We start from the raw sequence: 26,467 nt of genomic DNA, 5'->3' as shown, positions 1-26,467 counted from the left end.
GTGGAGAAGCTGTTGATCCCACAACATTTAAACAGCTTGTGGGAAGTCTGAGATACTTAACAGCTACCAGACCAGATTTAATATTTTCTGTAAATTTGGTCAGTCGTTACATGGAGACACCCAACAAGCAACATATGCTAGCTGCAAAGAGGATATTGAGATATGTACAAGGAACCACACAATATGGTATTCGGTACAAGCAAGGAGAAGGGCAAGAACTTGTTGGCTTCATGGATAGTGATTATGCAGGAGATGTTGATGATCGGAAAAGCACTTCAGGGTATGTCTTTATGCTTGGTGGAGGAGCTGTCTCATGGGCATCAAAGAAGCAACCTATAGTGACTTTTTCTACCACTGAAGCAAAGTTCGTTGCAGCAGCTTATGGGGCGTGTCATGCAGTATGGCTAAGGAACATACTTGAGGAAATTGGGTCTGCTCAAGGAGAAGGTATGGTTCTGTTATGCGACAATAGTTCCACCATCAAACTGTCCAAGAATCCGGTGCTACATGGTGGGAGCAAACACATTCATGTAAGATTTCACTTCTTGCGTGAATTGGTGAATGAGGGAGTCATCAAGATGGATTACTTTACTACTCAGCCTGAGTAACTCAGGAACAAGTTTCTGATATCATGACTAAGGCTGTGAAACTTAATGTGTTCGAGAAGCTGAGAAGAAGAATGGGAGTGTGTTGTGAGAAGGAGTAAACTGGAGGGAGAGGTTCCAGTTTAGAGGAAGAATTGAAGAATAAAACGTGTCTTTAAGGTTGTTTTATTAAGTTTGAATGGTTCAATTTGAATAAGTCGTAGTCCAGGTTTGTAGGACACGAGCTTAGTTTGTTTAGTTGCGTCTATTTCGGAGTTCATGTTTGTAAGGTTCTTATAAAGAACCAAACTTTGTTTCAATGTAATTCAGAGAGTTTTTCTCAGTTTTTCTAGAAAAGCAATCTGATTCATACCTTACACAATGTATGTAACTTCCCAGGATTACAAGGAGATTGTGTCTGTCTCTTTTGCTGGTACATTGTCCCAAGTTTGAAACTGTTTGTAATTGGCTTAGATTTCCACTTGTGCTTTATGGAAGACCAAAAATAAGCTGTTCCTCTATATTGTTGTCTGCACACATCCAAAGCATCACCAAACTTTGAGGAATTACCAAACTTGATTTGGAACAACAACTTCCTATGCATCATGTTACCATCTTTCTGAACTAACAATCCAGATAAATTTGCTCTGATAGAAGTAAGATATGCTTACTTCATTAGAGACCAAAGATACAACCTGTCTGTTACATATCTCATTCTTCCTAATCGATACAAATTCTTCGGAAACAATTATTGTTTCTTGAATCTGTGTTCTTCTCCTGACACCGTGAATTATATCAGCCTCTTAATCACATATATATATATATATATNATATATATATATATATATATATATATATATATATATATATATCTATATATACATTTTTTAATTACATTTTGTGTTATGCCCTTTTAGTTATAGTTATTTAAAAAAAAATTACAATCTTAATCCCTTACAAAATGCTCAAACCCCCAATTACTAAAATTACTAAAATCGACCAACATCATTAAATTTATTGCCATAAAATCTCAACAATATATCTCTAATATTTCTGACTTTTCCAAAAAAAATTATATCCATTAAAGTTTTATTGCCATAAAATCTCCAAAATATCTATAACTTTGCAATAATCTCTCAAATATGAATGATAGAACCGATTTTTCCAAAACAAAACTCTACAATCTCCATAATTCTTTCAGCAATTAATAAACTTCCTAAATCGAGAACCCAGTTTTTCCCCTCTTAAAACCAATATTGGCAAAAAAACTTAATTAATAGCATATTCCGATTCACATAATATATTCATATGTAGGAGTATCTTATTTCATAAATTTTTGTATCTAATTCCATAACCACTCTAATTCTAGCCAATTATAATTAATTCAAAAAGATTTTGCTTGCTCACAAAGATTATTCTAAAATGTTTGGCAGCTAAACCTAATCTTATATGTCCTCTATATATATCCATTTCATTTCCAAGAGGAAAACCACGACCAAAAGTTCTATAAACAAAAATAGCTGCTTACCTATGTGACTTTAAACTTTAAAAAACCGTTAGGTTCATTCAAGTAAGGTAAAGTTACATATGTGGAAGCCAATATCCGCAAAAGTCTGGTCAGACATTCGAGATGATCCTAGCCAACAAAAGAGTATGTATCAATATAGTTATAAGTTATAACGATTGTGAATTTATAACTTTTTACTAACTTTACTTTTTTTATTGTTGTTGTAGAAAACAAAGAATCATGATCCTATCAGAAAGGATAATGTTTTGCTCTTTGCAAATCAGTTACATAAGGGAAATGAAGGCTCATCCAACCTTCTAAAAAGTACCATTTGATTAGTAATCTTAAAAGTCCATTTTGTTTCAGTTGTCTTTATATTTATTTATTTATATAGCAATCACATATATCATTTCGGATTTCTTAATATGTAGCAAATGTGATTTTGTTTAACTAAAGACCTCAAACTTACGTTATGTTTTTATTTCAGTTTTTGCATTCGATATTTTTCTTGGCCTTCTCGATTTTGTCAATTCCTTTACTCTTCTCTTATTAAAAACGAAATAATTATAAGATTTGGACCCATAAGCTTCTTGCTTCTCCGTTGAATAAGAAGAAAAAGAGAAAAGGTTGGAGAGAGATGAATCATGGGCAGAAAAGGAAAGTAGTATTCTATGTGAAGGAAACATGAATCAGAAAAAATGAAGAAAAGATATGACGACAAAAAGAGGATGGTGATAATATAAATGATGCTCTATTTTCGTTTTTGACTATAACTTTTTTTTTAAACTTTTTTTTCTTAATTTTTCAGGTTTTCTAATCTTATTTATGTATTTCACTCAGCATTGTTATTTTATTTTTCTTATAAACTACAAGTATGGTTGTTTAATTACATTTATCATATTCATTTGGTAATTTATTATTTGATTGTCAACTGCTTTAATTTGACTATTTAGTTCTATAAAAAACATTAAACTTTTATATTTTCAAATATATACAGATATAAACTTAATATTTCTTTTTTAAAATATGAATATGTAAACTTATAAAAAGATTAAAATATTATAGAATGTGGTGATATGGTGGACATTAGTATAAATTTAAAGTATCATTAATTTGATCCTAAATACGGGTTAATTTCTCATTTATTATTTGGTTAACACTATAAATATTTAACATCAAATCAAGTTTATTTAACTAAAATTATATGAAAAATAATTAAATTATTAGCAAAACTATGACTTAGTTAGATAATAGCTTCTTTTGTTTTGTGCAAACATATAATAGCTTATATGCATTTAATTTCTTTATTATTTTCTAATAATCAACAAATCAAATATAATCTCAAACACTAAATAAAACAAATAAATATAACAAACAAATAGAAATAGAAATTTTATTCTTAGTTACAAAAATAATTGTTCCGCGGTGTACCGCGGGTTAAAATCTAATATATATATTTGCTTCTTGATTTGAGTTTTCTTAAACTCGTCGATCCAGTGTTGCTTCGTTTTCTAAGAGACTGTTTTTCGATTTACCATTGTTCCTAAGTAGAGAAACTCAGAGCTGTTGTTGTTATTAATGGAGCTGGTGGCTCAAAGAAAAAGAAAACAAAAAAAAATTGAAAAAGGGTATGTCTTGGGTGTCGAACCCAGAACCTTAGAGCAGAGTATTAAAATTATTACCACCAGACCACAACAATTAATACAACTAATTATGTAGTGTAAACAAATCATATATATTACTTAGAAACATGGGGTCAAAATTTAACACTCTTACATGGTTATGTCACGTTTATAAACGTCCGTTAACCCGTAAATATGAATCTACTAATAATTATATAAACGAATATTTTTTATGGCAAATTTAAATAAACAAGGTATTTTTCTTCCAATAAAAAAATACAAGGTATTAAACGTCCAAATACAAAATAGATGCCGGTTTTTTCAGGTTTTTACCCGTTTTTATTTCTCTCTTTCTGACTATGTCCTTTGGTTTTTTTCTTCTTTCTTTTCTTTGGATTTTGAGTATTCAAAAATATTAAAACATCCACAAACACATGCAACAACAATAAATAATAATTACCGTTTTTCATTGAGAAATATTTTTCAAGCCATAGACAACCCCTGTTTTAGAAATCTCCGCCTAGCACCGATTACGCCCCGCAAAATCGCTAGGCCCACCTTCTCCGCCTCGATTAATGACTAATCCTCGCCTAGCATTGATTATCTGATTATGCATGTCTAGTCTGATTATTTTCCGCTTAATTCCGCTTAATTTTGTGTTTACCAATTTTTTTAGAACCAAATAAAAATCAAACATAAATATTTTTGTTATTTAGGCATTTAAATTAAGAGATTATGATGTTTTACAAAAACTAATGTATAACTTTTAACAAAAATCATTAAATTTTCTTTAAAATGATGTTTTTTATATGTTTACCATAATTTTAAAGACAATACTATAGTTTTATATTTTATTTGATATTTTCCTTCTAACATAAACAGAATTATAGATATATTTAGTACAATATATTTTTATTTTATTGTTAATTTAATAAAATAATCCTAAAACTAGTCTCCGATTAATCCTCGTTTAATCTCTGATTTTCTCGCTAGGCGCTAGGCCTACCTCGACCGCCCGACTAGCGCTAGCGATTTCTAAAACATGGATTACAACAGTACTAAAAGCAAAACACACCCAAAATAAAAGCAAGAAAATTAAAGAAAGGGAGGTGAAGGTTGATTATATATAGATGAGAGATCATCATTTTTCTATTTACAATACCAAACTATAATATTAGAATAATATATAGATTATAACCTATGGCTTGGATGGATCACATGGACCTCACATATATGGACATATGGCTTGGATGGATCAAGCCAAATATCGTATGACGTATGTAGTAATACCTCGACAGTGACCTCCCTAGAGCTAGCTATAGCTCATCATCTTATACAAAATAAAAAAGGGATCGGATAAATATACTATACGGTTAAAAGAGTTACGAGGAAAAGTAAGCTTCAAATCGTGACTTTTACTTCTTTTTTTTATATGTTTGGTTTTATTACAGAGGAACGTATTACTCAATTGATAACCTGATAACCATGCATGCATGTTTGGTTTTCTTTGGTTTATGAACAATGTACTATCTTTGCTCATCCTAATTAGTTGGTACTTGGCAGCACACAATTCATGTAATATAGGGTCAACACTCGAGGAAGGTTAATTATATTTTGTATCCAAGGATTAAGAAATTAATAAGAGTAGAAATGTAAATTTTAATAAGGAATGAGACAACAATGGACATGCGGATGAAGAAAAATGCGCTCAACAAGCCTAGCTTCATATGAACGTTACGTTGCCGTCTCCATGCTTCTTGCTCCATCATATTTATTAATCCATATATGATAATTAAAAGAATGCAAATTAACCCAATCACTGTGTTTCACCTTTGGTTAACCCCGAGGACGTACTTAAAAGTGCAATATTACACAACCTATTACATATGTAAAATCTGTCAAAAATTCTCGGGGTATACGTACTTTTGAAAGGAAAAAATAGCATTTGTATTAGTTCCAATGTTGATTTACTTGTTCTTCAGTTTATTAGATATTATTTTTTTTAAACGATGACATAGAAAGCTATGTTTCTATCCATAGCAATATGGTTAAATGCATTTTTAAGCGGTGACATAGAAATTTCACGCTTAAATGGTTAAATGAATTTTTATTTTCTTAAAATATAATATAGACTTACGTACAGTTACGACTAAAGAACATATATCACGTACTCTCAAATAATATACATTTTTATCTTTCCCTCACCACCAGCATATATAACTACGCACATTGTACTCTATACATGAATAATTATATATTAGTCTATACATGATGAGTTGATGATATATATACTGATATACATGTTGGAGGTGTAAAAGAGCTACTCTACTGAAGTTTTGGTAGAGAAGCTGAGAGTTGAAGTAGAGATTTGAGACGAGAGCGGATTGGAGAGTGATGGGCATGTTGGAGGTGTAGCTTCCTCGAGTAATAAAAAATCAAATAATTGTCTGTGACTACACAAATTGCAATATGTAAAAACAAAGGAATTATTTATCCAAAAGATACAAAAGGAAATTAATTAAATTAAAACATATGATTAATTATGTTGTTGAACGAAGAAGGAAAAGACAATTTGAATTGTTGAAAAAATATTAAAGAAGATCAAGACGCATATATGCACAAGAAAATTAAGGAAAATTTTAAATGGTTTCGAATATCAATACTAGCATAATTAGTTTATTGTCTCAAAAGGCTTTACATAGATACTGGTCGTTAAATTTTCCAAAATTATTCGCATATACTGTATAATACTATAATTATAACGTAGATAACATTATCTTTCTGAATGGGCACCTAGTATTGAAGTTATTTACATTTCTTTCCATACTATATTTTTAGTGTGTAGTGAGACGGAATTACCTTTGAAAACGATTGTCAGAACAACAGCTGATGAGCTTTGCCGGAGATCCCATACGACTCGTATGAGATGCAACAGCCGATTGTCAAAGCATGCTTTTCAACACATTTCTTTACAAGAAAAAGAGCAATAATAAGATCAACAGCTGAGATCCTAGTACGTAGGGGTGATATGACGTGGCAGATTCGACGGACATAGTCCCTTTTCAGTTTACGTGTAATGAGATCCAATGATGACAACAAATATTTGATGGAGCTCAGTTCTTTGGGACACCAAGATCAAATAACCAAGTACCTGATGCTCTCGCTAAAACATCCATCAAAAATAATCTCAATTTCTTTTATCATCAGTTTATCCCCTAGTTCCTTATTCATGCATCCTCTACACTGTAATCATATACAAATACAATCATTAATCTAATAAAATACAGAAGTTACAACAAAAAAAAAAATCCAATGAAAATCAATTTTCAAGAAACCGAAAACTAATTAACATGATGATTCTACTTTTTTTGTCAACACTGAGAAATTCTATTTTTTGTAGACGAGATTGTTAATTAACTAGATTTTAATGGTACACCGCGAGACTATATTTTATAATTTTAAATTTAAAATATACTATATATTTGTTTGTTGATTTATGGTTATATTACAAAGTTTAGATTGTATAATTATAAATATTTATTGGATTTTTAGTTTTAGAAGAAATTAAATATGATAGAAACACATATTTTTTTGTTCTTCATATGCACTCTTTTTTTGTCTGATTATTATTCTTACTAAAATTCAAAAAGAACATTATTCTTACTAGGTTACGAGGCCTCCTATATTGCGGACAAACTCATTTTTGGAAATTACAGTAAATGGTTTATTAAACTGTATTTAGTATATATAAAGACCTAACAGTTTAGTATTATGTTAAATTGGGTCCATAGCTCAGTGGTAGAGCAATTGACTGCAGATCAATAGGTCACCGGTTCGAACCCGGTTGGGCCCTTCAATTTTTTAATGTTTTTATATTACACTTAATTCCATAATTAAAATTGACAGATCAGAACCGGTGGTCTTACGAGGTTTAATTATTTTGTCATAAACAGAGACCTCTCAAGTTCACAAAATTGTTTTTATTCAAGAAACTGAAATTAAGAAACAACTTGAAAATAATAATTTTCTTATTAGTAAATTCTGAAAGCCGAATCATACCAAACCGGATTGAATCGATCTTTTTATACCGATCGTTTTAATCTAATCTATAAAAAACACTAAATAAAATAAATCGCCGTCGTTGCTTTATTCCGCGGCGCTGACACTGATCGTTACATTCGCCGGTTTTTCGCATCGAACATCTTCAGCCGTCGGATCTCTCGTGTTATCGTACTCCTTAAAACTTGCGATCCTTCCCAGTTCCTCGACTTCTTCAATCACATTATCAAGCCTCGCCACCATCTCCACCAGCAACGACGCAAACGCCGCGAACGGCAAAGCCTCCGAGAATTCGAGGCTCGTCAACACCGCGATTTTGCTCAGCTGCGGCCGTAACATCCTCCTCTCTCCCGCCGCCGCCGCCATCTCGGAGCTGTTCTTGAACGATCTCCGGTACGCCATTAAAGCTGACGTGTCGGTCCTAAAGCTCGAGAGCGAAACGGCTCCGCTTTGGCCATGGCGTAAACCGGTTTCTGTAATTTTACTACGCGTACCGGTTTCGTTAAGAGAAACGTCGCCGTTTAGATCTTTTCCAACGTTGCTGATGTTGCGCTGCAAAACGGTACCGTTTGGGTGTTTGTTATTGGCGTGTTGTTGTTTATTGTTGTGGCGGTGAAGGTTAGAGCCGAGGAAGAGTTTAGGCTGAGACTTGATGGCGGAGTTAAGATCCTGGAGTGCCACGTGGAGATGATCGGAGAGAATCTCCGGTGAACAGTGACGGTGGTTGGAGATGCTATCCGCGAGTTCCGTCAAAGCTTTGCATACTTCTCCAGCTAGTCTTACACAAGGATCTTTAAAAAGCGCGCGAACAGATCTTGGAGTCTTGAAAACATAATTTTAACAAATACAGGGAAATTTTAGTTTTTAAGTTATAAGTTCATACCAACAAAAATATTACTTGTTATTAATGTAATTAGCCTTACTTGAATCTCAGTTTGTAAGCAACCGTGAAGAGCAACAACAGTGTAACCAAATTGACGAAGAACAGCTCCAACTTTAACATATTGTCGACATGGGAATCTATGACAACGTAGACTGTGTCTTGGCTCCCAATTTGCGTATAATGCCTGAATTATCATTTTTAGTTTCGTATATTTATATCATTTACAAAAACAAATGTCTTTGAAATATTTGAGAATCATATATAGAAAAATACTTACAAGTGTTTCATCAGTGGATTTAGAATCCAAAACAGCTTGATACCCTTCGTAGATTCTGTCTTTTAAATCTGATGTTTCTTTCTCTGTCTCTTTCTCCTCAAAGTACTCATTCACACATGCTACACATATATAATTATAAGAATATTAAAAATATATCAAGTATGTTATTTTACTAGATCTCTTAATAATTTGATTGAGAAACACTATAAAATGTTATATTTTCCGGAATTACTTACCTTCTATAGAGCGAGAGAGGCCTTGTAGTTTACCAACGGTGGTCTTGTGTAGATCTTCACCAGACCAAATCGGAAAAACAAGAAGGCTCATGAAAAGACAGATTCCGCAACCAACGGCTATAGTGTAGAATCTATCATGTGCTATGGTTATCACACTATCTACTCGGTAGCTTGACACCGTTATAAGATTGAACGTCAAGAGAAATATCACAACACCGTAATCGTAATTCTTCTTTATGTATGGTATAAATCTTATATAGGTTGCAACCGCCCCTGTAACATTACAATGAGAACATAAATTCGTAAGTAAATTTATTTTTATTATATAGATTTTGAATAGAGATGTCTCTATAAATTTAGAGATTATTTTATGGTTAGAGACTCCAATTTGGATAACAAGAAAGGCATTAAACGGGTATATGTTTTTTGGAAACTTTGCATACCAATGATAAAAACAGCAGTGCCAATGAAGATAGCTCGAAGGACTTTTCCGGAATCATTTGCTACAAACTCAATGAAAAATGCCAAAGATCCCGCGATTAGTGTCCCTAATCCTCTGTTAAGCCCTTTGCACAACGTTGCACCTAATTAAAGACTCAAGAAGTTAAACAAAATGTTATTTTTAACAAACTAATTTCATTACTATATATGTTTGATTTTAAATTGAATGTGTATATATAATGAAATATTTTAAATTTACCGGCAGAGAACTCGAGGACGACGACAACGGTCATGACGGCCCAAATAGCATTGCTTCCAATGCCTTTGAAGAGAGGCTCCATAAGATATAACAGAGAGACAAGTGTCAAGGAAAGACCTACTTTAAGGGCATGTATCACTCTCCTCGGATCATCTTTTCCGACCCTCCAAAGCCTTTTCGGAATCTTTTTGATCTTCTCAGAAGGTTCTAGAACCATCCACTTCGTCTTGCTCAAACCTTCCTCCATCTCAACGCTCCCTACGTGAACCTTGTTGGACATTTTGATGAGGGAGAAAAATTGGTTCTCTCTCTCCTTGTTTTGTAATAGGAATAGAATGTGTTGTTAGTGTATTCTCTATATATAGCTTTTTGTGTGTATATATATTATGTATATGTATATATAGAGTGATGGATCTATGGTTTGCGTATGCAATGCGTTAACTATATAGCCGGCCAGAGGAAAACAAGTTTTATAATACGTGTGATTGTGTTGGTTGAACTACGAGAATCTCTTTTACGTTCGATTGGTAATTAAAAAATTACGTGTCGTGTGACTTACAAAATGGCGATTATATTAATTGTTTCGCTTAATGATTATTTTAATATATCTCACGTATTGTTATTCTTTCGAAGAGATTTTTATGATTTCAATGTTATTATTTTACTGTTAGTGTAATTTGTATTCAAAATTCTTAGTAAATATACAAAATTCGTGGTGTTCTATTTTACGTCTATATGAACATTTGCTTTTACATAATTAACTACTTATGATAGATACAAAAAATAATGTTCTCTTTTGGCCAGTGAGGAAATATTAGATTGATGGGTTTCACATGACTTGCAATTATTGATGTTAATATTAAATTAAAGAGTACTTTTTTCTCTCGACTTCACAAGACCGAAAAAACAAGTCAAAAGTTATTGAAAAAGATATTAAACTAACATACGTTCCATAATGTTATTCGTTATAAACTTATAGATCTAATTAGTATCCTTAGAGATAACCATTTGAATAATTATATGCATGTGTCACCCAATTAGTACTAATATTGTTAAGGACCTATTGTTAAATAGATATTTTCAAACACTAGATCTTAGACGTATACGTTGTACGTCCTCGTAGATTAAAGAATTCACAAGTGGGTACATACACTTTTAGTTACATCAATCTAACAATATAAAATAAAATAAAAACTATGAATCTGATTATGTTGGCAAGAATTGAGAATTAGTTATGGACGGACCAAGCATAAGGTATTGTGTTAGGCTAAAAAGATATCAGATATGTAATCCGTTAATTACTTGATAATCTATTTTTAATAACACAATCAATTACAATTTAGCGTTAACACTCACACAAACAAACAAATACAATTTAAAGCATATAATATTTGTTTTTCTTGTTTTGTCATAAATGTTTTTGTAGAAAAATGTTGTATAGTTGTGGTCTTGTGGAGATACATGTAAGAAAGTCAAAAACAAGTTTCACTGTCTCAACTCTCAGCTAAAGTTGACCTTTTGGATCCTTCAAAGTCGTACCAACGTTGACACATAACACATGTATACCTTCTCTTTTCAGCATGGGGACAATTTATTTTTATAAATTGTGTTTAAATTCACATTATATATATAAATTAAAAGCCACGTTAACCCCTAAATATGAAACCGCCATGAAAATTGACGACTTCGAACGACAAAACAAAAATCATTGAATGCTACGATACAATTTTTTTTTTCTTTTAAATAAGCAAGAGATCTCGAACTGTCAGTAATATTATAGATGATATATTTGTTTTACACTGCGAGGATTAATTCTTGCCACGTTCACTTGGTAAGATCAGTTGAAGTCTTAATATATCATAGTACGAGATAGTTAAACAAAACAGAAAAGAAACACTAAATANTTTTTTTTTTTTTTTTTTTTTTTTTTTTTTTTTTTTTTTTTTTTTTAACTCATACCTTTCATTAATAATGGTCACATGATTAACAAAGGTGCCTCCTATAACAGTAACACCTACATAAGAAGAGAGAGCAACATCAAACAGATTTAATGAAAAACACCAAACCAAGTAATTAGAAGCGTGGGAGCTGGTGGAAGAATCCGTTGTTTGAGTGTCAAATGACCAAGATGTAATCTGAGAGTGGTCTTGATATCCTGCAACAGAAGCGAGGCAGTACGAGAGATGGCAGTATAGAGTCTGCAGTTGCGTTCGCGCCAAATAGCATACATTGAGGCTTGGTGAGCTAATCGCAGGATCATTGCTAAGTTCTTATCACGGGAAGGATTTTTTAACCATCTTCCCCTTTGGTATGAGGGGAATATTAGTTAAAAATCGAACGTTCACGAAATATATAGCTCAAACCGTAATCTTCTGACAAAAGGAAAATAAAAACGTGAACAATATTAATGATGACACGGGTTGAGAGTTCTGGTTTGATACACAGCTCATTTAAATGGATTTGTTGGAGATTGATTTATAAATTTATTTTCAAAGAAAGAATTTTTTTCTTCGTCTATGTGGCTGGTTTAGTTTAACCTACGAATACATTTCATAAATTTGAAAATACTAATTTTACATTATGGATTTTAACTCTGTTTATCGCCGTAATCTGATAAATCAAAAATAGTATTTTGGGGATATTCTTAATCACAAAAGTCAAAACACTTGAACATCGTTTAGTCATATATATAAAAGAACTAATATATGTAGGGACATTTTTTTTTTTTGTTCAACATCGAGTTTTTGGTTTGAATATTAATTAAACTATCAGAAAAATCGAAGAAGTTAAAATAAAATACGAAATCTTTTTGTAGTGTTTATGTGTAGAGGTAAATAGATCTTTCGATGCAACAGAACAGCTGTTCCCGTGTTGTTGGGTTTTTTGAGATTTCAGATTTCTCGTGTGTTTCCCACGTGGCGCATGTGAGATCTCCACACGTGGCAGGAAAAGGATGGTTGATGGAAAATGAAATTACAAGGATCAAAAATAGAAACTTGGGCTTAATAAGAATCAAAAACAAAAATCTCTCCTCTCATTCAATAATTTTCACAACATGTATTGAGAAACAAAGATGATTACTTGTAATATTGTATCAGAAACGTGTTGTAGCATGAAACTATGAATCGTTTTGGTTTTGGTTTCATCAGCATTTCAAAATATTGGTATCAAAACAAAATTATAAGAAAAGAAACGGGTCGTCACACACACAAGCCGCTGCTGCGTCCATCAAAACAGTATACTCCTTTTTGACATGGTTCTGCAAAATGACAACTCCGTGATCTCTCTTTATGCACCGGATTCTATGGATCAAATAAGAACTAATGCTACCATTGTTGTTACCACGGTCCATGGAACCTTTGGCGAATTTGTACTAGGCCTGTTCAAATGTTGTTGCCAAACTCTCTTTTCAAATAGTACGTATAGTAGATACGATTCATATGGTTCATAGTATTTTTTCTCATAGTAATAGATGAATCAAACCAGTTTTTACAGACTCGATAAGCCAAACTGGAATATAGTTCAAAGACACAAACAGAGATAAACTGATCATTGCCCTTTCTCGCCAATATGTCTGCAACTCTATTTGCTTTCCCTCTTTACACAGTCAATCCCATGTTTCCGATGAAACAGAAACCTGTCCTAACCTCTATGTGTTTCAAAATCATTCATACTATAAATAACCTCCCTTGATGTTCAATACACTGCTGGAGTTTCCCATCAGAAGACACAACTAGTCTTCTTACTTTTGCAGGTTTCGTTTTGCGCTTAATTTGGAGTCTTGGCATAGTCTTATTACAGTTATGATCATCATCTTCTGCGTTTGTCGGTTTCTCCCGCCCCTCTTCCAAAAACTCATCTGCAACATCTCCATCTTCATCAACCCTTAGTCGTTTCGTATACCATCTTAGTCCCTGGTACAGTCAAGAGAAAGCTATAAGTGACTGACATAAACAATCTCGAAGAACAACACAAGCTCTTAACTAAGAAAACTTCACTAATAACTACTAATAGAGTGGCCAAAAACAGCTAGACAATCTGACATTAGAAATCACGTTACAGCAAACCATAGGAGTAAGTAACAATAAAAACAGAAGAGATACCGAGTCGTTGTCTAATTTCATAGAAAAGTCAATGTGAACATGTTTAGCGGCTAGGATTATAGTTTTGCTTCTACTACAATAGCAAGTGAAGTATACCTACCTCAAAAGCTCAATTGGATTTTTGGGTTCTGAGCAACAATGCTAAAGTAAGAAAGAGACAATATCGAAATCAATTTTGTAAATTATGCTAAAGAGAACTATGTAAAACATGATCATGTTTATTTAACAGTTAAAAGGTAGGTAGGTAGACCTAAATAATGAGAATCAACTTCAAAGCCAATGGTCAATGTTTCGTTAGCTACTCTAGAATCGACACTCAGATAAAGCAATCAACGACTAATATAGCAAGAGTTACAGAACTGAGAATGTTCAAACCTGAATACCACCGTCTGCGGCGGCGCAAGGATGAAGAAGAGGAGCAAGATTGGACCTTTCAACAGCAACTTGAACTGGAACTCCAAATCCTTTCCTTGGTAGTCCAGTTTCACGAAATCTCGGCTTATCTCCGTCACCGGAATCATGGATCCCTCTATCATCATCGTCATCTTTCAACACTTCCTGGCCAAATCCAAACACACCAGCCAACTTCTTAAAAAAACCCATTCTAAAACTCAAAACTCTAATCAATCCGTCACATAAAGGAACAAACTTGCTCTCCCAAAAAGCTTTAAAATTTGGTTTTTTTGAAACTGCTTTCTTTAGACCACAACTTCTACTTCTCCTCCATGCTTTTTCCCCCAATCGGACCAGACAAAGGATCCAAACAAATCTTCTTCAAANAAAAAAAAAAAAAAAAAAAAAAAAAAAAAAAAAAAAAAATGGGAACTTCACTATTTGGGCTAAATTAGTAAGAATTAAGCCCATTTAGAAAAAAGTCCACCAGCTTAGACGCTATTCCAAGAAAAAATAATGTTAGTTCTGTTTAGATTTGAGGTATTCAGGTATGATGATTGTGTTAGCTTAATGAAATAAGAACACCCATTGGCTGATTTTGAACATGTTACAAATGCAACATTACAAGTTACAGTTGCTGTTGGTTGGCGAAGATAGGGCCTTTGTTTATAAATAATACAGTGAGGTGTGTTTCTGCTTTCTCAACGTTTTTAAACTTATCTGTGGGTTAACAACTTCACCAAACCAATGTGCGCCTTTTTTGTTCTGTTCTTCTAAGATAATTAGCAAGTTTCCAAAAACAAACCAAATCCACTCTAAAGTGCAGAAGTCGAATTGATCTTAACAATGGGAGCATATAAATCTTGGACAAGACCAGTGATCCAAATGGAGTTTCATGTCACTTGAACCATCCGTTAGTTAAAATAATTTTAAAAGCATTAATTCGTGGTCTCTGTCTCAACCTCTTTCTAGTTTCAGGTACCAATATGTTCACATCATCGGGTTTACGTGTCCGGTTTCTTAAGGTACGCGCATGGCGTAAACTTTTGATAACATGTGCTTTTTGTATTGCTTGTTTGTCTAATAAAGTCGATCACTTTAGTCGATAGCTAGACAACATAAAAAGTTTCGTGCTTTCTGCTCACTGAATCATTGATTATCCCCCAAAACCAAATACAGATCACATCTTTGAATTGGAGTATGTATGGGAGAACCGGAGAAGATTGGGTTATATAACACAGTTGAATGGGTTCGTTACTTAGCCAGAGCTGGTTTATATGAAATCAGAAATCAGATGGTAAATTCATTTCAATATGACATTTAAAATTTTTAAATTACTTATATAGTTATATTCCTTTAGACACAAAAAAAAAAAAAGAAATTGGATATTTACACTTTTGTTAATATCAGTTTTGTATATTCTGTCTTAAAATTTTCGATATGTGTTTCTATATCAAATAATATAATTTTGCTACATTATATTCCAACTGCAGTGGGTCTTTTTCTTTTTTTTTCTATCTATATTGCATAGCATTTAAAAATTAGTAAGCTCAATATTTGTCACAATTAATTTGGGAATCTCTCTCTCACATTATTCTGAATAATAGATTTTTCTTAAAAAGATGAGGCAAGAGAAGGACAAAATGGTCAAAATAAGCTGCTGTCATTTTCAAAGTAGTGATTGTTTTTATTTTAAGATCTGAGGATATACTTATACTTAAGAAAAAAATCTGACACATCAAAGTACAAACCCCATGTTGATTTGGATTTCCCAAACACACACCACAGTCAAACCCAAAATCTCTAGTTACATATAATTTATTATACATCCTATATTATTCTCTTATTAATTCCTGTGTATTTTGTTTTTATTTCAAATACATTTGATAGGCTTTTGTTATTTTTTCTTTCATAGTAGTGTAATTTTGGTTTCCCTCTTAAGACTTTAAACTTAAATCACCAAATTAGTAAAAACTCTCCCAACATTTAAAATTCAATATTTCTCATCCCGGTTTGATTTCTTTCTCTTCCAATATAGTACCAAACTCGGTTCATTCAATGCAACAATGAATATTATGTGAAAATAAAGCCCAAAGCAAAATTGAAAAAAAGAACATTTATTAAAACAGAACTGGGGTTAAAGGAGAACACCAAATCCAAAAGAGTACATTACATTACAACTAGAAAAAAGTATAATAAATGGACTGAACATACTCATTTAAATAAAATAACTCATTCTCGATTCACACATTCATTCACATTTTAACAAAACCCTAACTAAATCATATCTTTAGATTTTGTTTTTGTTTTCTCCAATTAAATCTCCTGTAAACTGAAAACCCTAAACTAAAGATTTGTTTCCTCAATTACTTATATTAATAATTCAATTTTTTAAAAAATAAAATAATTAAATTAGACACTAACTTAACTAGATCGTCCCCTCTTCTCTCTCACTGATGATGAAGAAAGAACTCAAGAAGAGATGAGAGAGAGAGAGTTGTTAGCTGCTAGCTCACACGCTTTCGCTTAAAACTCAAAAACCTGCACTTTCTCGTCTCTTTTCTCGGCATTCGTAAAACAGAACAAACAAAAAAAAAAAGTTGGGTCTCTGAGAAAAACCACAAATCTTGAGTCTTTTCTTCTCCAATGGATTCCAGAGAAATCCACCACCACCAACAACAACAGCAACATCTACAACAACAACAACAACAACAACCACCGCCAGGGATGTTAATGACTCACCACAATTCCTTCAATCGAAACCCTAACGCCGCCGCCGCAGCAGCTTTAATGGGTCACACCTCTACATCTCAAGCTATGCATCAGAGATTACCTTTCGGTGCTATGCCATCTCATCAGCCTCATCCTCCTCAACAGCATCAGCATCATTACCATCATCCTCAGCCACAGCAACAGATGGATCAGAAGACTCTTGATTCTCTTGGATTTGACGGATCGCCTTCCTCTGTTGCCGCTGCTCAACAGCATTCGATGAGATTTGGGATCGAGCAGCAACAACAACAGGTCAAGAAGAAACGTGGTAGACCTAGGAAGTATGCTGCTGATGGTGGTGGTGGTGGGAATAACATTGCTCTTGGTTTGGCTCCTACTTCGCCTCTTCCTTCAGCTTCTAATTCATATGGTGGCGGAAATGAAGGAGGAGCTGGTGGTGGTGGTGGTGATAGTGGAGGAGCTAATGCTAACTCTTCCGATCCACCTGCTAAACGGAACAGGGGACGTCCTCCTGGCTCCGGTAAGAAGCAGCTCGACGCTTTAGGTATACTCGATCTATCTCTCTCTGTTTTCTCTGTTCAAATCAAAACCACTGTTTACAATTTTACTTAATGGGTTTTGTGTTTCTCTGTGTGTGTGAGCAGGAGGAACAGGAGGAGTTGGGTTTACACCTCATGTGATTGAAGTCAAAACTGGAGAGGTAATGTGTTGATTTGTTGTAGCAAATCTTGAATGGATTTTTAGTAATTTTGCGTGTTTCTTTGGTTAAAGTTTTGATCTTTCAATTCTATTCCAGGACATAGCTATGAAGGTATTGGCGTTTACGAACCAAGGGCCACGCGCAATCTGTATTCTCTCAGCTACAGGAGCTGTGTCTAATGTGATGCTTCGTCAATCTTCAAGTCCTAGTGGAATTGTTAAGTTTGAGGTATAACAACTCATTTCCTTTGTGCATTACTTGATGATTTGAGCTCTGTTGGTATCGAAAGGAGCTGGGGATTTAATCTTGTATTGGATGTGTTTGTTGTTGCAGGGCCGATATGAAATCATTTCTCTGTCAGGTTCTTTCTTGAATTCTGAGAGTAATGGTACTGTGACCAAAAGTGGTAACTTGAGTGTGTCGCTGGCTGGACAAGATGGCAGGATTGTGGGTGGAACTGTTGCTGGAATGCTAGTTGCTGGGTCACAAGTCCAGGTTACTCAAATTCTTATCCTTTTTTTACATTCGAGATAAAAAAATCACAAAATTGTTTCAAGATACTGAGTTTTGATTCTTGTTTTTATAAAGGTCATTGTCGGAAGCTTTGTACCAGATGGAAAGAAGCAGAAACAAAGCGTAGGGCGTGCTCAGAATACTCCAGAGCCAGCTTCAGCACCAGCCAATATGTTGAGCTTTGGTGGTGGACTAGGAAGCCCTGGATCTCAAGGACAACAGCACTCGAGCGAGTCGTCAGAGGAAAACGAAAGCAATTCCCCGTTGCACCGTGGAAGCAACAACAACAACAACAACAATAGTCATGGTCTATTTGGAAACTCAACACCTCAATCGCTTCAGCAAATGCCTATGCAGATGTACCCGCTGTGGCCTGGGGCTGGCCAGAATCATCAATAGATAGATGGTTCCATGAGTCGGATTGACCGGGTTTGCTTCTCTCTGTTCCTTTTGACACAAATCTCTCCATCAGAATTATCTCTATAAAGTAGATTGAGCTTTTCTTACTCTCTCTTATCCTCTTCCCCTTCCCATTTCTCTTAAATTTAGCTTTTGTTTTAGATAAAATAGAGAGAGGGAGACTTGTTAAGTAGGTTTCAAATTCAATCTTGTTTAGTTTGTTTTCTCTTAGTAGTTTCTTTTGATTGTGATGATCATAAAAAGACTTGTTCTTTTCTTCTATCATCAACGAGTTATATCCACTTCACTTTTCAAAAATTCTACAAAATTCAAAGTTATACAATGCTTTACAAAAGCTCTTTTTATTCTCTGTTATAACTTATATAAGCTTACATATTTATTACTCTTGAGGTTATTACAAGATAGTAGTAAGTTAAACCAAAACAAAAGTTAGCAAAAGACAGTGAAAATACACTAAAAGGTTTATTAGATATTTTGATACATATAATTTAAGACTCCATTACTTCTTCATCCACTTGTTCGTGTTAGTCTCTGTGTTTCATTCTAAACTGCAGAAACCATAGCTGGTGATGATGCAGCCATCAGTTCTTCTTCTTCATCATCATCCTCTGCCTCCCACATGAAATGTGCATACGATCCCAATACCATACTGCAAAGTTACAACCATCACAAACCTTTTAGATTCTTAAGTAAAGAAACCAAAGCTGAGATCAGTAAAGTAATCAAAGAATCCAGTAAGTATATATATTACCAATCATCAGGAGAAGCATTAACAGCTTGATCAAAGTAACATTGAGCTCTCTTCTCATCTCTGCTCGTTTCCCATATCAACTTACCATACATTGACAAAGCCTCACCATCACCTGGATTCGCCAGTATCGCTCTTCCATAATACTCTTGAGCTCTCTCTGCATCTTTCTCCACCTGTGAAAACATTCAAATCACAAATTTAACAAATCATTAATCATAAACGTAATGACCAATTCACAAATCTCCACAAAATCACCAACCTCATACAAAAACTTGCCGTAGTTCATCAGAAGAAGCGAATTATTAGGATTCGATTTCAACATCTTCCGATAATAATCACCGATCTTGCTCTTATCTTCATAACCACCTCCTCCTCCTCCGTTTCCATAACCGCCGTTAAAACCAGATCCACCACCACCACCACCGGAGATCAACGATCCCCAACCATCGGAAAACCTAATTTCTTCCTCCTCCTCTTCATCATCCTCCGGGATTTTCGCCGGAGAAGGCTTAGATCCAACACTCTTCGACATTCTCTCGGGTCTAATCACATCACTCTCCCATAACACCCTACGAATCCCGGCGTTAGCTTTAACCTCGATTGAGATCTTCCTTCCTCCTCCGGCGGCGAATCTCTCGCCGTAGCTGGATAATGACGACTCGACGGAGTTGTTCCTGGAGATGATAGGTGTCGTCGTCGTCGTCATGTTCTTCCGCGACGAGCCACCAGAAATAAACCGGTTATGAAGAACCGGCATCGAACCGGTTCTCATCAGTAGAGATTTCATCACAACTTCGATTTTTTTTTTTTGCTTCCTTTCTTCTTCTCCGATCTCTGAGAGTGATGATAATAAATAATCCAATTAATACTATTTATAACTTCATCTGTACCGTACGATCCTTTGACGTTGGTCTCATAGCCACCGTTGGATATGTTGACTTTCTCGCGCGCTATGTATCTCTGTTTCGTGTGATACACTTAAAGTTGGCACTCTCTTAGCCGTCCGATGCAATGACCGTCTAGGTGGGACGAATCAACTATGAGCTAAGTCAACACATGTGCACGAGAAGAGCGTGATCGAACCGGTCTAAGATTGCCACGTGGAGGAGATGGTGGATTCAGTGAGTCTGTGTACTTGGGGTTGAGTCTAAAACTCTATAGAACTACGAAAACACCCTGACCCATTGGCTACTTTAATGAATACCATTGGCGGTCGCTTCTAGTATCGAAATTGTAATTTTGTACTTAAAAAAAGGTTACATTACACATGTCAATATTATTAAATTTGTTGTAGAGTTATCACTACTATATTTCACTTTTGCATGTCTAATAAGCTTGGGATGTCTATAGTATCAATATTTTAATAATTGTGGATGATCAATAACACGATCACGCAAAATGACATTTCGTTTTCTTGTCTTTATTTTGAGATTTGGAAGATTTGGATTCACTACCATTACAACTGGTGATTTTTTTCTGTTTTTGATAAGATAAGATAAGGTTTTCTCAATATGTATAATTAAAAATATGTTTATTTAGCTTTGTCGTTTTGTTTCACATTGTTAAAGCTTTAAAAGTTAACATTATCTTATAAGTTCTTTTACTAATGATGAAAATGTATACAACTTGTAAACTCACTAGCCACTTGACTTAATTAAGGATACTAAAATAACAAAAGGCCAAATAAAGATTAGTGATTACCGATTTTACAAGAAAAAAAAAATGTAAACTATATTGGTATATCTGGAACCTTCAATGGTACTAAAATAACTTTGTGTGTTTTGTTGTTTAAAGAACCTGATCTGAGTTTCATAGTTGAAGTGGCTTTACAGTATTAAATAAGCTTAGGAAGGAATGTCGGAGTAAGAATGAGATCGAACACGCAACCATTGAAAGTTTTCGATCAAATTAAATCCATGAAGATCTTAACTTCCAATTTTCTGATGAGGAGATCACTGATGATATCAAGAAATTTATTCAACTGGATAAATTCGAGCTTCAAAGAGGAAGAAATAGGACTTCTACTGGAAAAACATGACCAAGAGAATCGGCTATGGAGTGAAACGGATTGTGTTTGGAATGATCGGTCATCGCTCTATAACGTTTGAACAGGCAGTGTGAACCAAAGCCAGATGAAACCTGACCCGACAGACTATTTTGTGTCTAAAAAACACTTTAAATTGGACATACGAAACCTTCCAACGAATGTCAAAATTCTAACGCTTCAACATTTTACATTTTTAACAACTGTGTTTGCATGTCAGAATATGTGGTTCTCCTTCAAAACATATAATAAGAATATAAGACAAGATCTCTATTACTCTATATAGATATACTTTTACTCTATAAACGACTCAAAACAATGGTGATCTTAGAAACATAAAGTTACATAGTATGTATCAAAGCGTGGTGTGTTCTTGATCGTCAGTGCACGCGACTGTAATTTTTCCGCGATCTTTAGGTACGTAGTAACATTACTGTGCTGACTAAAGTTAACGAATTTTTCTCAAGGAAAGAAAAGCCATGAACCGAGAAACGTGCCATGAACCAAAAATCCTATATTTTGCTTGTTATAACGTGAGTATAGTCTATATAGATTAACAACTGACTATACTCTATGAACAAAGACTTGAATATAAAAAATTACTATTTTTAAGGGCTAAGTGGATTAGCGTAGAACAAATGTCACATACGACCCGTTCAAATGCATGGCATTGAGCAAACAAAACAAACAAACATAACAAAACCCAAAACACACTTTTTATTTTTAGTAACCAAAACTTCCTAACACTCTTTCTCTCACACCAAACACACATTTTTCCACACACTATACCAAATAAAACTGAACTCTAAAATATCAATATAACGTAAATAACCTTAGAAAAAAAAATTGAATTTCTCTGTCTCTAGCTTTCTTGTTTTTTTTTTTTTGGTATTTTGGTATATGAGAAATCTCACGGCGGAGATAATCAGTCTCCGGCCACCGTAATGTCGACAGTAATACCTTCACCTCTGCCACCTCTGCCACCTCTGCCACCTCTGCCACCGCAACCTCCGCCACAAAATTACGTTACACCTCCTCTAACGGTGATCCTCACCGTAATCCTCCTCGTCTTCTTCTTCATCGGTTTCTTCACTCTCTATTTCTGTAAGTGTTTCCTCGACACAATGGTACAAGCTTGGCGTCTCCACCACGGTGGAGACACCGGATCTGCCGACAATCCCCTCCAACCATCGGAAGCTCCACCCGTGAATCCCGGCCTCGACCTTCGGATCATAAACTCGTTTCCCACTTTTCCTTACTCATCCGTTAAAGATCTCCGGGAAGAAAAATACGGCCTCGAATGCGCCATTTGTCTTCTTGAATTCGACGGAGATCACGTGCTACGTCTCTTGACAACATGCTACCACGTGTTCCACCAAGAATGCATCGATCTCTGGTTCGAATCTCACAGAACTTGCCCTGTTTGTCGCCGAGATCTTGATCCTCCTCCTCCACCGGAGAACCCAAAGCCTACCGTGGATGAGATGATCATCGATGTGATTCAAGAAACAAGCGACGACCAAGAAGACGTTCATCGTCGTTATCATCAGACAACAACACCGATTGATACTTGGCCGTCTTCAGGACAGAGCAGTAGCATTAAAAAAGAACAAAATTTGCCGGAGAAGTTCTCTAGATCGCATTCGACGGGACACTCGATAGTGAGAAACAAACCGGAGGAAGAAGATAAGTATACATTGAGATTACCGGAACATGTGAAGATTAAGGTCACGAGAGGACATAGCCAGACAGAGAGTTGTGTAACGTTCGCCGAACTTGTTAGAAACAGAGTATATGATCATCGCCGGTTTGGTGAAGTCTCCGGTCAAACACAATCTGAAAATTGAAGAAAACGGAATATATATATTTTTATAATTAGTTAAGTTTTTTTCTTCTTGTTGTGATATTGGTTATAAATATCTTAGGTTAGAATCTATATTAACATTTTTTAAGTACATTTTGGTTTATGCTTATGCCCTTTAAGTTTTACTTATTTAAAACAATTCCATAAATAACATTGCAGAGAAACTTAAATACAAAATTTTCTTAAATTGACCAACATTTGTTATATTTATTGCCATAAAATCTTAACAACATCTATACATTCCGATTTTTCCAAAAACAACTTTACTCATTAAAATTTAACCATTAAATCTTCAAACCATTTTTATGGATGCTAGAATCTCTCAAATTTAAATGATATACAACAGATTTTCCATAACAAAAGTTTACAATATCCATAATTATATTAACATTAATAAATTTCCTAAACCGAAAATCCAATAATAAAATGTCACATTAAATATGTTGAAAACCCCCACTTAATTTGGTTTATTTTTTATTTTTTGAGGAATTACCAAAAAATTAAAATTCTATTAATCATCATAAACTATATATATTTACATGGAAAAAATTATAAATTATAAAAATATGCTAATTTGGTAAAACAATTAACATAATTAAACTTGATAAAAAAAAACTTATTTTGATTATTTTTTTGACGCAAAAACTTATTTTGATTTCGGTGAGACGGATTGGCATTAATCCCATATAGGGAGTTAAGTGGAATTGTTTTTTTTAAAAACAATTTTAGATGTATACCAGGAGATAAATGTATTACTAGACTATACATATACCACACGGGTTAAAACCTTGAAAACACTACAAAAATCCTATACTTTGAATACTTATATCAAATATCTGTAAAATTTTATATTTTTAAAATTAATAAAACAATAATAAATTTAAAATTTTTAAAATTAAAAATATTATCCCGCGGTGTACCACGGGTTAAATCCTAGTATTTATTTAACTTGAGAAGATGCTAATTAGTATTATTAGTGATTTTGTTTCCTCTTACTAGAGTTTAATAACAATATTTTTTTGGAGAAAAAAATGAGAGAATATCTTGTTCCTATTTATTTCTCTCTTGTACGATACTATGACAGCTTAAGTTTTAAATATTGCATTGTACTTTTAGTAGTTTCATATTTTAATTGATTCTAGTGCTAAAGTTTCAGCTTTAAAATCTTAGGTCATGTTTATCGGTAAGCTCTTAGAGGAGTTTTAAGGTTTTTGAATCAAAAAAATAAATCAAAAGTAAAGAAAAAACTTAAGAGAGCCCCTTATATAATATACCGAATCATGTTCTAAGAGACGCTACGTGTCTTAATCTTGTTGGTGGAACTAAATAATACAAAAAGAAAAAAAAAATCCTCACTCGATTTCTTTTCCTCTCTCTCTCTTTCTCTCGCGATTGAATACCCGACGAAGAAATTTGGAATCAGAAAAAGGGTTTGGAATCGAAGGATACTTGAATCAGAGGAAGGGTTTGAATCGAAGGATCTGGAGATGATTAGCGAAAGCGATTGACTCGGCGGATTACTTTGGCGATAGACAAAATCGAGTCCGAGATTTGGAGATGGATACGATTTCAAGTTGGAGTCGAAATAATCGGAAGAGATTGAATCAATTGGAATCACAAGGTAAGTTTCTCAGATTCTTAATCAAATAAATCTTCTGTGTTCTGTTTTGATTCTCTTTGGTCTTTGATTTGAGTGTTAATTTGTTCTCCAAAGGAGGTATCTCTACGGATTCAATTGAATATGCAGAAGAAACAGGAATTTTCTGAGTACAGAGAGAAGGTTAACGAGAAACAGCTCAATGAAGGTTTTTGTTTGTTGTTGTCGTTGATGTTTGCTATATATATACTCTTAATTTTACCTTTGCTGTTAATGTTTTTATTTTCATGTTTCTTCACAGAGTCAATTGAGAAGTATGTTTTTGTAATGATGCATCTTATGGTGATTGGAAAGTATGTTTTTGTATAGCTTTTGTGATTATCTTCTTGAGTTTACTTGAAACAGAATTTTCACAAAGTGTTTTCGTGGTTACAGTTGAAACATGATGATGAAGATTGCCGTGTTATGTACCGTGAAGGACTTAAAGGAAGCCCATTTCATACACTGCTCGTTGAAGGTTGCATTGATGGGACTATCGAAGACTGTAAGTTTTCTTCATTAAGAGTTTGGATCGATTTTCATTCCTGATGCTGCATTGTTAGGGAACTTCTTTGGTTCCATTACTGTTGAGCATATTGGTCAGCCTAAATTCGATTTGATGATGCTTTAGGTTTGATTTAGGTTTTTTTATAGTTTCTTGAATTGCATGCTGTGAGAGATGATTTCCTAAATATGTATCCTTGTTTATAGAAGTGGTGGTAGTGATACTTCTAAACGGGTTATTATTATACATCATAGTCCCACTAAGTAAGAACCAGGACATAGTCTGTGTTAGTGTTTAGTTTCTCTTAATTGTAGACCAAAGCTAGATAGAGAGACTTTTCTTGTTTAAGTTCATAGTTAACATACCAGCAATTGCATTCCAACATAGGGTAGATTCAGAAAAAGTGTTGATTAAGCATTTAGCCGAAACCAATTGTCAACAACTAATTGTTGCAAGTTCATTTCATTGTTATAATAACCATGAAAACTTCTTGGTCCTTTATTTTTATGGATAGGTTGATGGTGGATTTGTGCTACCAGACAAAGCCTCTCTGCATCTTACAGACATAGACACTTTCTTGAAACGATATAGGGTGATGCCGACAGTGGAGACAGTGGAGTCGACAGGCAATGGCAGAAGAAGAAGGTTGAAGCCAAACAACAGTAAGACCAACAAGCTTTGTTTTCTAGTTTCTAGGTTTCTTTTTGAAATCTAGATGTGAACCTTTGTCTTCATCATAATCTATTTCTCTTCATCAAAATCTTCTCTTTTCACCTATGTAACATATCCATCAAAAGTTAAATCATGATTCATGATGACTCTTATTTAGTATTCTCTACTACTATATCAAGTTTGAGTTTCATATTTACTATCTCTGGTTTAACAAGTTTGAGTTTCATATTTACTATCAAATTTCAAAAAACAATTTTTTCAAAAA

At 34.0% G+C, this 26,467-nt stretch overlaps 5 protein-coding genes, 1 long non-coding RNA gene and 1 other non-coding gene across 7 annotated transcripts; 4 read left to right on the top strand and 3 right to left on the bottom strand.

The window, feature by feature from the left end:
- TRNAC-GCA lies at window positions 7,495–7,566 on the top strand. Its single transcript has one exon. It is a non-coding gene; the product is annotated as a tRNA-Cys (tRNA).
- On the bottom strand, window positions 7,679–10,298 carry LOC104731753 (aluminum-activated malate transporter 12-like). Its single transcript, XM_010451233.2, has 6 exons — window positions 9,869–10,298; window positions 9,612–9,752; window positions 9,169–9,441; window positions 8,933–9,051; window positions 8,696–8,839; window positions 7,679–8,594 (listed from the first exon to the last, which is right to left on the bottom strand). Exons 1-6 carry the CDS (start codon window positions 10,146–10,148, stop codon window positions 7,860–7,862), a joined length of 1,692 nt encoding a protein of 563 aa, XP_010449535.1. The 5' UTR covers window positions 10,149–10,298; the 3' UTR covers window positions 7,679–7,859.
- LOC104731752 lies at window positions 13,299–14,749 on the bottom strand. Its single transcript, XM_010451232.2, has 2 exons — window positions 14,347–14,749; window positions 13,299–13,782 (listed from the first exon to the last, which is right to left on the bottom strand). Exons 1-2 carry the CDS (start codon window positions 14,572–14,574, stop codon window positions 13,537–13,539), a joined length of 474 nt encoding a protein of 157 aa, XP_010449534.1. The 5' UTR covers window positions 14,575–14,749; the 3' UTR covers window positions 13,299–13,536.
- LOC104731751 (AT-hook motif nuclear-localized protein 13-like) lies at window positions 16,808–19,011 on the top strand. Its single transcript, XM_010451231.2, has 5 exons — window positions 16,808–17,641; window positions 17,742–17,797; window positions 17,894–18,025; window positions 18,131–18,292; window positions 18,386–19,011. Exons 1-5 carry the CDS (start codon window positions 17,011–17,013, stop codon window positions 18,707–18,709), a joined length of 1,305 nt encoding a protein of 434 aa, XP_010449533.1. The 5' UTR covers window positions 16,808–17,010; the 3' UTR covers window positions 18,710–19,011.
- LOC104731750 lies at window positions 19,045–20,268 on the bottom strand. The gene is made up of 3 exons (XM_010451230.2): window positions 19,741–20,268; window positions 19,482–19,654; window positions 19,045–19,379 (listed from the first exon to the last, which is right to left on the bottom strand). The coding sequence occupies exons 1-3, from the start codon at window positions 20,266–20,268 to the stop codon at window positions 19,274–19,276; spliced, it is 807 nt and encodes a 268-aa protein (XP_010449532.1). The 3' UTR covers window positions 19,045–19,273.
- Window positions 22,161–23,495, top strand: LOC104731749 (RING-H2 finger protein ATL29-like). Its single transcript, XM_010451229.2, has one exon. It carries the CDS (start codon window positions 22,470–22,472, stop codon window positions 23,370–23,372), a length of 903 nt encoding a protein of 300 aa, XP_010449531.1. The 5' UTR covers window positions 22,161–22,469; the 3' UTR covers window positions 23,373–23,495.
- LOC104731748 lies at window positions 24,685–26,401 on the top strand. The gene is made up of 5 exons (XR_758643.2): window positions 24,685–25,010; window positions 25,104–25,194; window positions 25,288–25,339; window positions 25,422–25,530; window positions 26,045–26,401. It is a non-coding gene; the product is annotated as an uncharacterized LOC104731748 (long non-coding RNA).

This window comes from Camelina sativa, chromosome 12 (genome assembly GCF_000633955.1).
Source record: "Camelina sativa cultivar DH55 chromosome 12, Cs, whole genome shotgun sequence".
NCBI classification, from domain to species: Eukaryota; Viridiplantae; Streptophyta; class Magnoliopsida; order Brassicales; family Brassicaceae; genus Camelina; species Camelina sativa.
This window is presented reverse-complemented; position numbering and strand designations above follow the sequence as displayed.

Coding starts and splice junctions, on each gene's coding strand:
- LOC104731753 (XM_010451233.2), bottom strand. CDS start 10,148: ATGTCCAACAAGGTTCACGTAGGGAGCGTTGAGATGGAGGAAGGTTTG. Junction 9,052..9,168: donor CCTCTCTCGCTCTATAGAAG/GTAAGTAATTCC, acceptor ATATATGTGTAG/CATGTGTGAATGAGTACTTT. Junction 8,595..8,695: donor GCTTACAAACTGAGATTCAA/GTAAGGCTAATT, acceptor TATGTTTTCAAG/ACTCCAAGATCTGTTCGCGC.
- LOC104731752 (XM_010451232.2), bottom strand. CDS start 14,574: ATGGGTTTTTTTAAGAAGTTGGCTGGTGTGTTTGGATTTGGCCAGGAA. Junction 13,783..14,346: donor CCGCAGACGGTGGTATTCAG/GTTTGAACATTC, acceptor TGACTGTACCAG/GGACTAAGATGGTATACGAA.
- LOC104731751 (XM_010451231.2), top strand. CDS start 17,011: ATGGATTCCAGAGAAATCCACCACCACCAACAACAACAGCAACATCTA. Junction 17,798..17,893: donor TTGAAGTCAAAACTGGAGAG/GTAATGTGTTGA, acceptor ATTCTATTCCAG/GACATAGCTATGAAGGTATT. Junction 18,026..18,130: donor GTGGAATTGTTAAGTTTGAG/GTATAACAACTC, acceptor TTGTTGTTGCAG/GGCCGATATGAAATCATTTC.
- LOC104731750 (XM_010451230.2), bottom strand. CDS start 20,268: ATGAAATCTCTACTGATGAGAACCGGTTCGATGCCGGTTCTTCATAAC. Junction 19,655..19,740: donor ACGGCAAGTTTTTGTATGAG/GTTGGTGATTTT, acceptor ATGTTTTCACAG/GTGGAGAAAGATGCAGAGAG. Junction 19,380..19,481: donor AATGCTTCTCCTGATGATTG/GTAATATATATA, acceptor GTAACTTTGCAG/TATGGTATTGGGATCGTATG.
- LOC104731749 (XM_010451229.2), top strand. CDS start 22,470: ATGTCGACAGTAATACCTTCACCTCTGCCACCTCTGCCACCTCTGCCA.